Raw genomic sequence first — 11680 nt, forward strand, 5'->3', positions numbered from 1 at the left:
ATATGTATGATAAAGAATCTTGGCCTTTTAATCAGCAGGCCTTCCAGACTAAAACTACACATCATTTTTTTCAATAAGATGATTTTCTAATTAAATAATAATTTTTTCAACATCCTTAACCAGTTTTTATGTTTCATTTTAGTAAAACATAGCACTGGTGTTAGTTGTGGTAGGCAAAAAAACAAACAAAAAAAATGATTGTTTCTGCTACAGCATAAGATTTGTTTAATCACAAATATACCTATACCTATACCTAGAAATGGGAAGGAAAGACTGGAAAAGCATTTTATCTCCGGGTCTGCCAACCCTATGAAGGTGTGCTATCTCCATCAAGTGGACATCTACAGTACTGCACTCTGCTAAGAAGATTTAGCAGCTTTTTATTCTTCTTTCACCCTCTAATGAAGGAAAACACACTTCTGTGTCTGATGTTGCAATGGAATCTATGACAGATTATATAACTGCTTAACACTCACCATCCAAAATAGTGTTCCGGTGGCAAAATCTGCATACTGCTCGATGGTGGAAAGCACACTGAAGATCAGACATACTAAGACCATGAGGAACCTAAAAAACATTTAAAAAAATATAGCATTGATAAGTGATTCTCTTTCTCTGCTAATATGATCAATTACTGTGATATAATGTGCTTTCTGTTTATCACTTACACAATGCAGGCAGAAAACTGCTAAGACTGTTGAAGAAGCATTACTGCTGCAGCACATTTCCCTTTATTTTTTTATGAACACATGCATCATCATCACCATCATCATCATCACTGACATCTTGCAGCACAAAATGACTGAATATTGTTAATTAGTATTCATGATATGGCAAGACTCTCATTGTGTGTGTGTGTGTGTGTGTGTGTGTGTGTGTGTGTGCCAAGACAATGCAAACCAAGATGCAAAAATCCCTACATGCTCATAACAATATTTTAGGAAGACAGTTAATGTAGGAGGTGTTATTCACAAAATATATGATTTCAGTAATATATTGACTTCAGTTTATGCATATATTAATCTCTTGTTGAGCCTTCTCTCTTAAGCTCAGGCTTGCACAGCCTCAACATACACAGGAACAGTAAAGCAACATCAAGGATTTCCCCTCCAGATGGGAGAGTGTTACCATGTCAGGGATTATTCACACACAGACACAGACACATATACATACAAACACACACACACACACACAAAGCCTTGCCAAAAAAAGGCATCCTCACATTGCTGTAGTTTGTCCAGATGGTGACCTGCTCACAAGTGACCAAGTCATTCAAGTCATTCAGTCAGTCAAGGGGAGAGCAATTAACCCTTGTCTGAGGACACCACAAGCAATCAGGTGCTTTGTTTGTCAATATCAAATAGGTTCTTAACTGCATCTTAATATAAGATAATGCTTTGTTATATTTATTATTATTATTATTAATTATTATTATTATTATTATTATTATTATTACTGTGCTCTACAGAAAAGGATAAAGCATGCTACATCTGAAATTCCTCTCTAGGGAGAATTGTAAAAAACTTTTTAATGTTTTTGAGTGTAAATGCATGATCAGGTATTATGTAAACCCTTGGTTTATGTAGTGCGCATATACTGTAGGCTTTCACATTAAATGCTGAACATTATCTAGCAATATCTGCTCAAGGAAAAAAGGCAGAAATTATGCTACATTTAATATGAAAAATAATCCTTGTTAATCCCCTTCAAAATGACCAGATGTGTTGAGAAATTGCAACATCAACAGCTGTGTTTCCAAAGTGAAGGAGGATATACAGTGTGCACCAATGCCTTATCACTCCGCTCCTATGTTTTCTCAAATTTGGATTAGCTCTTGTCTAGCTAGTAAAAAAATAGGCCACCTAAATGTTGTTTCATTAGAACGATATCCCTTGTTTTCCTGGCAGAACATTCTACAGGAAATTTTGTGTAACTGCAACTTGTTTTAATGCTTTCAGTGAGCAACATCTGGATAAAATATGTCCCAGAGCCATACAAACTAAATTAAAATAAGCTTTTAATCTTGTTTTCATGTTAAAACCAGAAGAGAGGGGTTAGAGATTTTAGATAATATTTGGGTCATTTCTGTGCTATGACTTAGAATGGAAAAACACATACAGTGCAATTTATGAAATATGGGTGCACACTAAATGAGCATAAGTGACTGCAGTAATTAAAAAGAAAAAACAGGCTTGTTTTTTTTTCGCACAGAAAACATAAAACAGGAATAAATAACAAGCTCAAGGTCTGATTTGATTGCCTCCTATGTTAATACATGACTGGAAAACTCTGATTGACAGAATTATTAGTCTTCCACAATTTGCTTTGGTGCTCTGTCTGTATTCATATCACAAAACCACAGGTTCTCAGGACCCCCCTAAACAAATACTCTGGACTTTCAAAATAAATCCAACGATATGCCCAGCCAAAGACAATAACATTCACCCCAAACCCATTTTTAATCAACCTCCCGTTGTGTGGAAGCGTCCCAGGAGGTGTGGCAGGCTTGGGTCAAACAAGGTCATCTCAGTGAGAGAGTCTGGTTTGGAAGGACAAACCGAAGAGATCTGATTAAAACAAAACAGCTGGTGGTTTATCCAGCATTATCAGCATCAGTCACCGTGAGCCATCCCAGGACCACGCTGACGACAATGGCATCACCATTCATTTTGTCGGTGTCTGGAAGGACAATCATAAAGGGCTTTATTCATCCATTGTCAGGCACCTGGGCACATGTTACTAACTCCTTTGAAGAATGTTACACCGCAATAACTGAAGGGTGCCACAATAGAGTGGTCAGTGGAAGGACACGTAAAAAAAAAAAAAAAAGAATCAGAACGCAGGATCCACACCAAAACCAAAGTTGGCCTTGTCCAGCTCCATTTCCTGGCAGGAAGCCTTATACAGCTGATCCACCGCTGCCCTATTTGTATCCAAAGCCAAACGAATGGAATTAAGACCAAATACTCCATTTGGCTCCAAAGTGAGCTTTTCAATAATGGACTCCATTACTGTCATGTTCTCAACTCCCTAAACATACTTTAAAACCTGCTAAAAACAGTCAGATAACCGAAGTCTTACAAGTTCACCACATGTCATGCTGTGCAAGAGGCTGCCAACAAATCTTTGCCAAATTATGTAACGGACAGTGCGATATCATTTATGTTCACACATGCTGCGTGCCAGACTTCATATGACAAATCTTTCCCGACAGCATAGGCCTACAAGCCAGGAAGGAGACAATATTCTGTCATTTATCAGCAATCCAGTTCAGTGGATTGAGGCAGATTAGGGCATATTGTAATGGATCTTCATGATTTTTTAAGACTTTTTGATTATGTCCAGGAATTGTCCAGCAAAGTCCAGTAATCCCACTACACAAATCACTTAACCTACACTATATGAACAAAAGTACTGGGGCACCTGCTCAATCATTGTTTCTTCCAGAATCAGGGGTATTAAAAAGCAAAGTTTATCCTTACAGCAGAGACATTTACTCAGACATTTACTAGACAGTCACTAGGAAGGTCAGGACATGGGATGATCATTATTCCAACTCATCCCCAACTCCCTAGCTCATCCCAAAAGTACTGGATGTAGCAGCATCATTCCAGAGAACACAGGTCCACTGCTCCACAACTCAATGCTGGGGGGCTTTCTACCCCTCTAGCCCACACCTGGCATTAGTCATGATACCAATAGGGTCATCATGTTTATCTGCTCCAGAGAGTTTTATTCTATTGGTAATACTTCTCAACAGGGACTAGACAGTATCAGCGATGGGTGCAACTCAATGCATTTAAAGTAGCTGAATGCATTCATTAGAAGGAGTATCCACATACAGTGTATCTGTCAATTGACAGATGAGTTCAATCAGGTGTGATTACTAGGCCAGACACTAGCCCTCCAGGCTGTGTTTGGTTACAAAGGCACTTAAAGGTTGAGGACATGCTCTGGAACCAGTAATTTTAAAATAATTATTTCATGATTTGAGATTTTTGTCTGTGAGAGTGTTATCATGGTACAATTGCAGAGTATGTACCTGACTTAACAACATGCCCAAAACTATAACAAAAATACTCTGAAAACAGGTTAATAACTCCAATTCTTTTTCTGGTGCAACTCACACATATTTGACGAAAGATTCTGCCTGCTTGCCATCCAATACAGTTTTGTCAAGTCATGAGATTTACTCATCCCCTAACATACTGGAGAGCAGATGAGGTTAACACTGGCCGATGAGACTGTAAAGCCATAACCTATTAGCCATCACTTACGGATCTCCATGCATTAAGGAAAAGCTGGTAATGGCCATCCATATCTGCCTGGTAATGGAATTGCACTCTCTGCAGCTTAACGCTTGTTACACATGCTAAGAGAAAACGTATGTAATGCTACAGAGCTGATAGATGACATGAACATTTGGTTTCAACTGTGAAACATGACTAATTCATTGACCATCACAGAACCAGTCTGAACGCTCAAACAGACAGAACTTCTATAGTAACCCAGAAGCACATCATAACCAAGCTGTGGGTTTAACTATTTTCCTCCATCAGTCTGAGTCTCAGCACTGCAAGTGGAAACTTACTTATTGATGGTGATTCAATCCAGGATGCACACGTGGAAAGAGAGAACTTAAAGACAATCCTCACTTCAGCCACTTTAGTTAAGTGCCAAAGCAGAAATAGAAACAGTAAACACTTTCCATGAGACTTATTTAAGGTCAGTCAATGTGACTGTCCATCCAACTGTGTACAGTAGAGATCTAAACTTAAATAACACAAATGTACCATGTACCAAAATGCCAGAAGCTGCATATTTAAAAACAAACACTCTAAATACTCTACCATGGTAAAGTGATTTGTTTTAAATATTTGTTTCTACTCCATTTAATTAAACAGGACTAATTACACTCTCTATAATGAAACGTGGAGTTGATGTTCTGAAGTACTGACAATATTGATAGTATACTCATAAAAGCATACTGTGTAACACAATTACATACTTGATCATGATTCAGTTAACATTAATCAATAATTTGTTGACATTTTAGCATAAACAGTGCATTTATCTATACAGGATAAGCTTCTAATAAGCCTGCATACCCAATCGCAATTTTATTGTAAATTATGGTAAAACTGGAGCAACAAAAAAAACTTCTGTATCTGTTACTATTTAAAGTTTTGAGCAAGCGTAGATATTTGGATACTACTAAACTACTAGACATTTATTTACTCTGTGGGTCCAGAGCCTATCCCTATTTATAAAATGCAAGTGACAGATCACTTCCAATTATATCTGCCTCTTCGTTCTTCCTGTGTGAAACACCAGGACTCAGCAAAGCATTTCTAAATGCAGGCAGAAAACCAGTCACATCTTTTTTTTGTGGTAACCTTGATCCCTCATTGCTAGCACATGTTTTCCTCTGGGATTTCAATGGCGTGTGCCTCGAATCGTGAACACAAAAGTCAAACGTTTAAACTCGCAGGTTTGTGCTCATCTTGGGGATTTACATGACCATTCTGGAAAAGCTCAATGGTCACACCACCTGCATTTGCATGAAAAACATTAAAATAACAATTGCTATATACCACACTCTGTTAATGTAGGCTCATTCCACATACACAACAAGACAGGTTCGATTCATGCTGACTGTCACTACCAACACCAGTCACTTGACTTGGCAAGGCAGAAGGCATCCAGATGAAGCATGGAGTGGATGTGTGCACACATCTGTCTGTCTAAAGGAGCAAATCTTATATAAGAGGGTAAGAACAATGCTGGAGTATTTTTGGACAGTATGTCCTTGTGTTACGTCAAAAAAACACATGGCCACAGCAACGGCTAACTACAAGATTTCTGTCTGTTTGTGCAACAGGCTCACTACAGCACAAACCAACAGAATCTTGTGCCGTCCTATGAGACGATTCTTTCAGAGCAGATGTCCAGGAGACCCCTCATCCTCTTACATGTGTGTGTACAAAAATAAAGACAACCAAAAATGTGAGGAGCCTTTAAGTAAAGGTCAGTAAGAAGAATGAAAGCAAAAAATAAGGGAGAAAGAACTCTATAGTGACAAGAGTAACATTAATCTCCTCGATTGGTTCTGCCAAAGAGCATCTTGAACTATGAATGTGTTGAGCAGAGGGAGAAGCCTGGGGCTGTGACACAAAAGAACGTGTCCAAGAGCCGTCCAGATACACAGACAAGTCATTAGGCTGTCTAGAATGATGCACTGAGGTCTTTATGGACCCACTTCAAGCCTGGCAGCTGAACCGAAAGCGGAGAAAAAAGGCCTGGCATCGATAACCATCGGCAAGTAAGAGTTAGTTAAAGGAGCCGTGCAGAGCATCAATCAGAGGGGTTTAATTTTGTAAAAGGCTGATATCAGGTTCTCCTGAATGTGCTGCTGCGCTAGAGGTTCAGTTACAGAGACAAGGAAGGTTATCAGACTGCCATGTCAAATAAACATGCACATACACAGAACTGGACGGAGGGCACAAGGTCATTTAGTTTCCATAACTGAACAATGACGTGGAATAGTACAGAAATCTTTTTTCCAATCTAATCTCATCATTGTGAGAGGAGGGATAATGTGCTTGATTTCACAGTTCAGTCTACTTTCCTCACAGACTTTTACCAAATTAGGCAACTCATCATTCATAAGACTAAATGTCCTAAACTATTTAAAGAGTCATTTTCTTTGGAAGATCTTGCATATTTTGAAGACTATGCTAAATTATTAGCTTAGATTCAATAAAGATCTCAGTCACTGTTACAATTATCCTACAGTGAAATGCTTTATGAGCACTGCTCTATATCAACATTTAACTTTCCCAAGCCTGACTGGAAATATACTCTAAATGTTTCATGCATGACCACTGACTGTAGAGTGCAGAGTCACCCACACTTGGAGACAGGGCTATCAAGCTCACACTGACCCGCTTTTGCGCATCTTGCGCGTCTTAGACACACACACACAGATACCTGTAGCTGAAGGAGATGCTTCTTTAGTTACTGAGAACTGATGCATATTCTTTACACCCTGTCACATTAACTGTAATTACCTCATTGTTGGAACAGCCGCTATGGCCACTTTAAAAAAGCACACACAAATTTACATTGTAGGAAAACGATGGGAAAGGATTCAGCAGTTAAGTTGTTGTTCATTTTGTTAAGTGATGAAATTCCTGCCTTGTTATAGAAACTGAATGCTGACTATAGGCTAATATACTGCTAACATAGCTAATATAGGCTAACTACTGCTTTGCAACCAAATTTATTTCCAATTGTCTGTTAAGTTAAAATCAAACTAGTTTTGTGCGAAGGAAATGAAAATTCATGATTTTCAATATGATATCAATTGTTCAAAGAAAGGCTGCACAATACTGGAACTGTTCTCTGTGTATTAAAGATTGGAGTAAAATAAGTGATAGGGCAGGTATAATTTGCCTCTGGTAGAAATGGAAAATGAGAACAGTGCAAATTTTACTTTTGTATCAAGCAAGTTGCAGCTTGATGTGTATGATTTATACTGCCTTACATGTCAATGCACATCCTGTGAAGTGAATATTGAGCATGCGCACATTGCGATGGCGACGCTGTAACGATATACTGTGCAGATTTCAGTCAAAGAATGGAAAAGATTAGTGAGGATGTGATTTTAGGCTGCAGTCCTATCCTACATTAGTGAATCTAAGTATCTACGCTATGGAAAATAACATGTTGTTTATTCTGAATATTAAACATTTCAAACACATTAAAAGGAAAATATAGTCCACTAGTCAACTTACACCCTGTTTGTGAAACTGCCCCTAATTGTCCTAAATCTCACAAGAGTCAGAAAAAGTGAAGATAAAGTAAATTCAGACTGGAAGTCAAGATTCCAGTGAAACATCATTCTAAACTAATCAAGATTTCAACCCATGTAATAACCAGCTATATTTTATGTTATCTTCAATTAAATCTAGCATCTACATGAATAAAATAGCAACCAAATAAAAAATGAGCTGGTCATTTCTACATCTCAGAGCAGTGATAAGCGAATGTACTCACACTAGGAAGTGGTAGAGGAAGCATTTCAGGCCTGCAGGTCTCTCTAGGAAGTTGTAAACATCGCCCTGCATGCTAGTCTTGGCTTGGTAGGGGCTGTGTGTGAAGTGAGAGGGAGCGGGGCCCGGCAGCCCACGCACTGGCTCGCCGCTGACCACGCCGCTGGACAGGGAGAGGGAGGAGCAGGACTGCGGCTGGCCGTACTGTCTGTGCACCGCTGCGTCTTTTGTGTGTCCGCCCGGAGGGCCTGGGACGCCTGATCCATTATTCACCACGGGCTCCAGTTCCACTGAAACAGGAGAGTAGCGTGTGCTGTCCACTGGCGGCTCCTCCATGTATGCTGCTGCCTTCTCCAGGCTGTATTCGGAGCTCGGACCTGTGAACGTGTGACCGTTCGGGTCGACATTTTTCAGCCCGCCACTGTCATAGCTGCTGGACCAGCCAAAGCGCCGGGACCGGCACAGGAGAGGGATGGGACGCCCCTGCCTCTCTTCCATCGACGTTCCTTGGGGTGGTTATAGAGGCTGAGATGTCACTGTAGAATGAAGAGACCACAAGAGTTAATAAGATTTGGTATCTTAAGTCTCCACACCTGTGGAAATAAAAAAGAAAAGCAATACCAAAACATTTAAAAATATGGTTATATGTAACAACCTCTTCTCGGAAAAAGCTTTAGACTCTAGCCAGCCCTAATAAATACAATGAAATGGACCTAGATCAGCAGTTTTAGACATGTCTGAGGTAACAAGCCATGTGCTCTGAATGCTGGTGCATGTAAATAAGGAGCATAAAAAAGAGAAATTCTACTATGTTAATATTGCATGAGGATAAATAGGGGATTACCAGACAAACATTACATGGAGATACAATATCTGCGGTGTCCATGTGACACATCTATCAAGGGAGATCCCTTCAATTGCTCAACATAATGCATAATGAATTGTTGCCATCATGACCATCATCGGCCAAATGGTTACACACAGTGATATGCCACAGTGAGGAATATGCCATTAACAGGGCTGTATCTTGACTTTCAAATCACATTTGCAAGGAAGTTAGTGTTAGTCAGCAATGGGTCCCTAACTGCTGGTATATTCTGCCGCTAATCCAATGTTCAGGCCTTATCTATTTATCAGAATTCAGTCAAGAAAAGAGCAAGGAAGAGGAAGTATCCTAAATTAAAAGGTCAGTCTTTTCCTTAAGGACAACCATCCATCTTCTGCTCATGATGCACAGTGGCTGAGTGAAGCGGGGCTGAAACTCTAGCTCCGCTGTCAAGCAAAACAGCAGATGTGTTGACAGACTCCATAACAGCTCTACTGTCCTCATCTGGATTGGGTTCCTCAGCTGTCCGAATTCACCCCAAAGAGCTGAAGAGTGACTACTGTCTGTCACCCTAAATGTGGAACTGGGTGAGGTGGACTTGATGAGGTGATGAGATGTACAGATCAAATTCTGCTGAACGCTTTGGGCACTATGTCTAGTCTCAGACATTACTAACGATAATTCTGTGGATGCTCTGACTAACGTCAGGTATTAATTCATTCAGATCATTCATTGCAATTAAGCAGTGATGTCCTTGTACAGGCTTTAGGGACATTTCTTGTCCCTAAAGCCTGCTCTTGTAAATGCATATTCGCTCTCATAATAAGTATTAATTAGAAATAGGAAAGAAATATTTTAATTAAGAACTTCTCTTAATCTCCTTCAATTCTTCAAGAGAAGATTATGTCATGTTTGAAATCGATGTAAGACGTCAGCAATATTTAGCTCCTAGGAACAGCCCTTAGGTTTTCTCACTTTGTCTAAAATAATGTCTCACAGTTGGTTTAACGTCTTTCAGTGACTGACCAAAGACATGAGAAAAGTGTAAGATCTCATTATTTTTTATAGCTCTCTTCAACAACTCTTTCAGTCTATCAGTGCAGAAGGAGATCTCATGCTTTTCTCATTTTTGCCCAGAACCACCTACAGTTGCTGATGTTGATCACTTCTTTGCTCCTGAGGCAGGTCTAGGTGGAGGAATTCAGAAACTAGTGTTCCTTCATTAAAACAATACTAAGATCCTATTAATAAGGAAAAACACTTTTTCTTTGGAGTGGGCCACTCTGTCGATATCGATGGTGATTTCACAAAATGTGGAGGTTGGGACTACATCTACCTGCATTGGCTTTATACATTCATTTCTATAGAGTCACAAGAAGTTCGGCTGTTTTGATAAATACATAATCAAATATCATTTTGAAATACTGGTCAAACTAAACATCTATCCAATACATTTTAGCAGTTACCTCACAACATCGATACACATCTGAAATCATTGTCAGCATCTAATATTTTGTTAATATTGTGCAGACTACACAGCACAGTTTTACATTCCCTCCTCATCTGACATCCAATTGCTTTACCAGACAAGCTGAAGCAGGAAAGCACTCTCAATCAATCCCTACACTGGTACCAAGGCTGTAAATTAACATGAACTCTTTAAGGCTGAAGAGAACCAACGGGTCCTTTAAACATCTTCTCAAACCCTACAGACTGCAAAAGAGGGATACTTTCATTCATTTATTTTATTCATTAATAGGATACATTACTGGACAGGATTCAGCAGACAGATGAATACTGTAGTCTTCATTACAGCACAACCTGCAGCCTGCAGTAGCTAATCTACGAGCTAGTGCATGAATCAGGGTTCTACAGTAGAAACACTCAGGAACCCACATGTGTTAACATTCATTGCTGAACTTCAGTCCACACATGAAATATTTACTAGTGGATATAGCTAGCTAAATGTTCGAGTCCTGGCCATAAACTGGCTGTTGATATTAAAAACAAACACTAACCATATTTATTTTTCTCCTTAACTCCAATGGTCCCGTCAGGTTATCAGTAACTATAGTGCTATATAGCTTTTTAACTGAGAGCTTCACAGCATATGAAATTATAAAAATCATGGCCGAAACTTTTCCATCACAAAAATGCATATTTACCGTAGTAAAAAGTATCCCAGCGGATCCAAAAGTCTTCATCCAGCGTTTTGCGTCCGCCTGTTTAGACCCATTGTAAGAAAAACCGTCACTCCGTCCGTCAGCATCAAAAAGGACGGGCGGGTACAATCCCTCAGAGTAACGGTCGACCTCATGTTATCCAAACCTTTTCTTTTTTTTTTTGACACCCGTACTCGGACAAAACCCGCCCTCCGGCTCTGGGATTGGCTCGCGAGGGCTCTTCTGCGTTGGGATTGGCTAGTAGGTCAGTGGCCGCTGTGGTAGAAGCAAATCCCAGCCAGTCCTAGCCCAGGAGGGCGGGGCCTGTGGGAATACAGGTGGGGAATTCTACAGCGAGAGCCGAACATGTGGCCAGTTGTTGACTGACCACCTGATGCACATCACCGTGGGCCAGTTTGACAGCTCGACTGCATTAAACATTTACATTGGTTTAATTTTACTGACCTTTAAAAGTCCTCCATGCAAAGCAGTTTGCCAGGGTCAGTGTTTCGAGCACATGGTGTCCGTAGTCTCTCGCTGCAAGAGCGGATTTAAAGCCGATTATGTGGCCCTTTCAGAAGCGATGTCAGGGACGGATTCTGATGAAATGTAACAGAGACAGAAGCATGCAAAGAAAG

The 11680-nt window shown here is 39.9% G+C and overlaps 1 protein-coding gene across 1 annotated transcript in view; it reads right to left on the bottom strand.

Annotated features, from left to right (window-relative positions):
• kcnq1.2 (potassium voltage-gated channel, KQT-like subfamily, member 1.2) overlaps positions 1–8552 on the bottom strand; it is a 141431-nt gene extending 132879 nt beyond the window's left edge. Inside the window, exons 1-2 of the mRNA XM_072673773.1 lie at positions 8059–8552; positions 477–567 (exon numbers count right to left, since the gene is read on the bottom strand). Of these exons, the coding sequence (XP_072529874.1) occupies positions 477–567; positions 8059–8552 (585 nt within the window). The remainder of the gene's footprint in view (positions 1–476; positions 568–8058) is intronic.
• Between the last annotated feature and the right edge of the window lie 3128 nt (positions 8553–11680).

This window comes from Salminus brasiliensis, chromosome 2, assembly GCF_030463535.1.
Source record: "Salminus brasiliensis chromosome 2, fSalBra1.hap2, whole genome shotgun sequence".
NCBI classification, from domain to species: domain Eukaryota; kingdom Metazoa; phylum Chordata; class Actinopteri; order Characiformes; family Bryconidae; genus Salminus; species Salminus brasiliensis.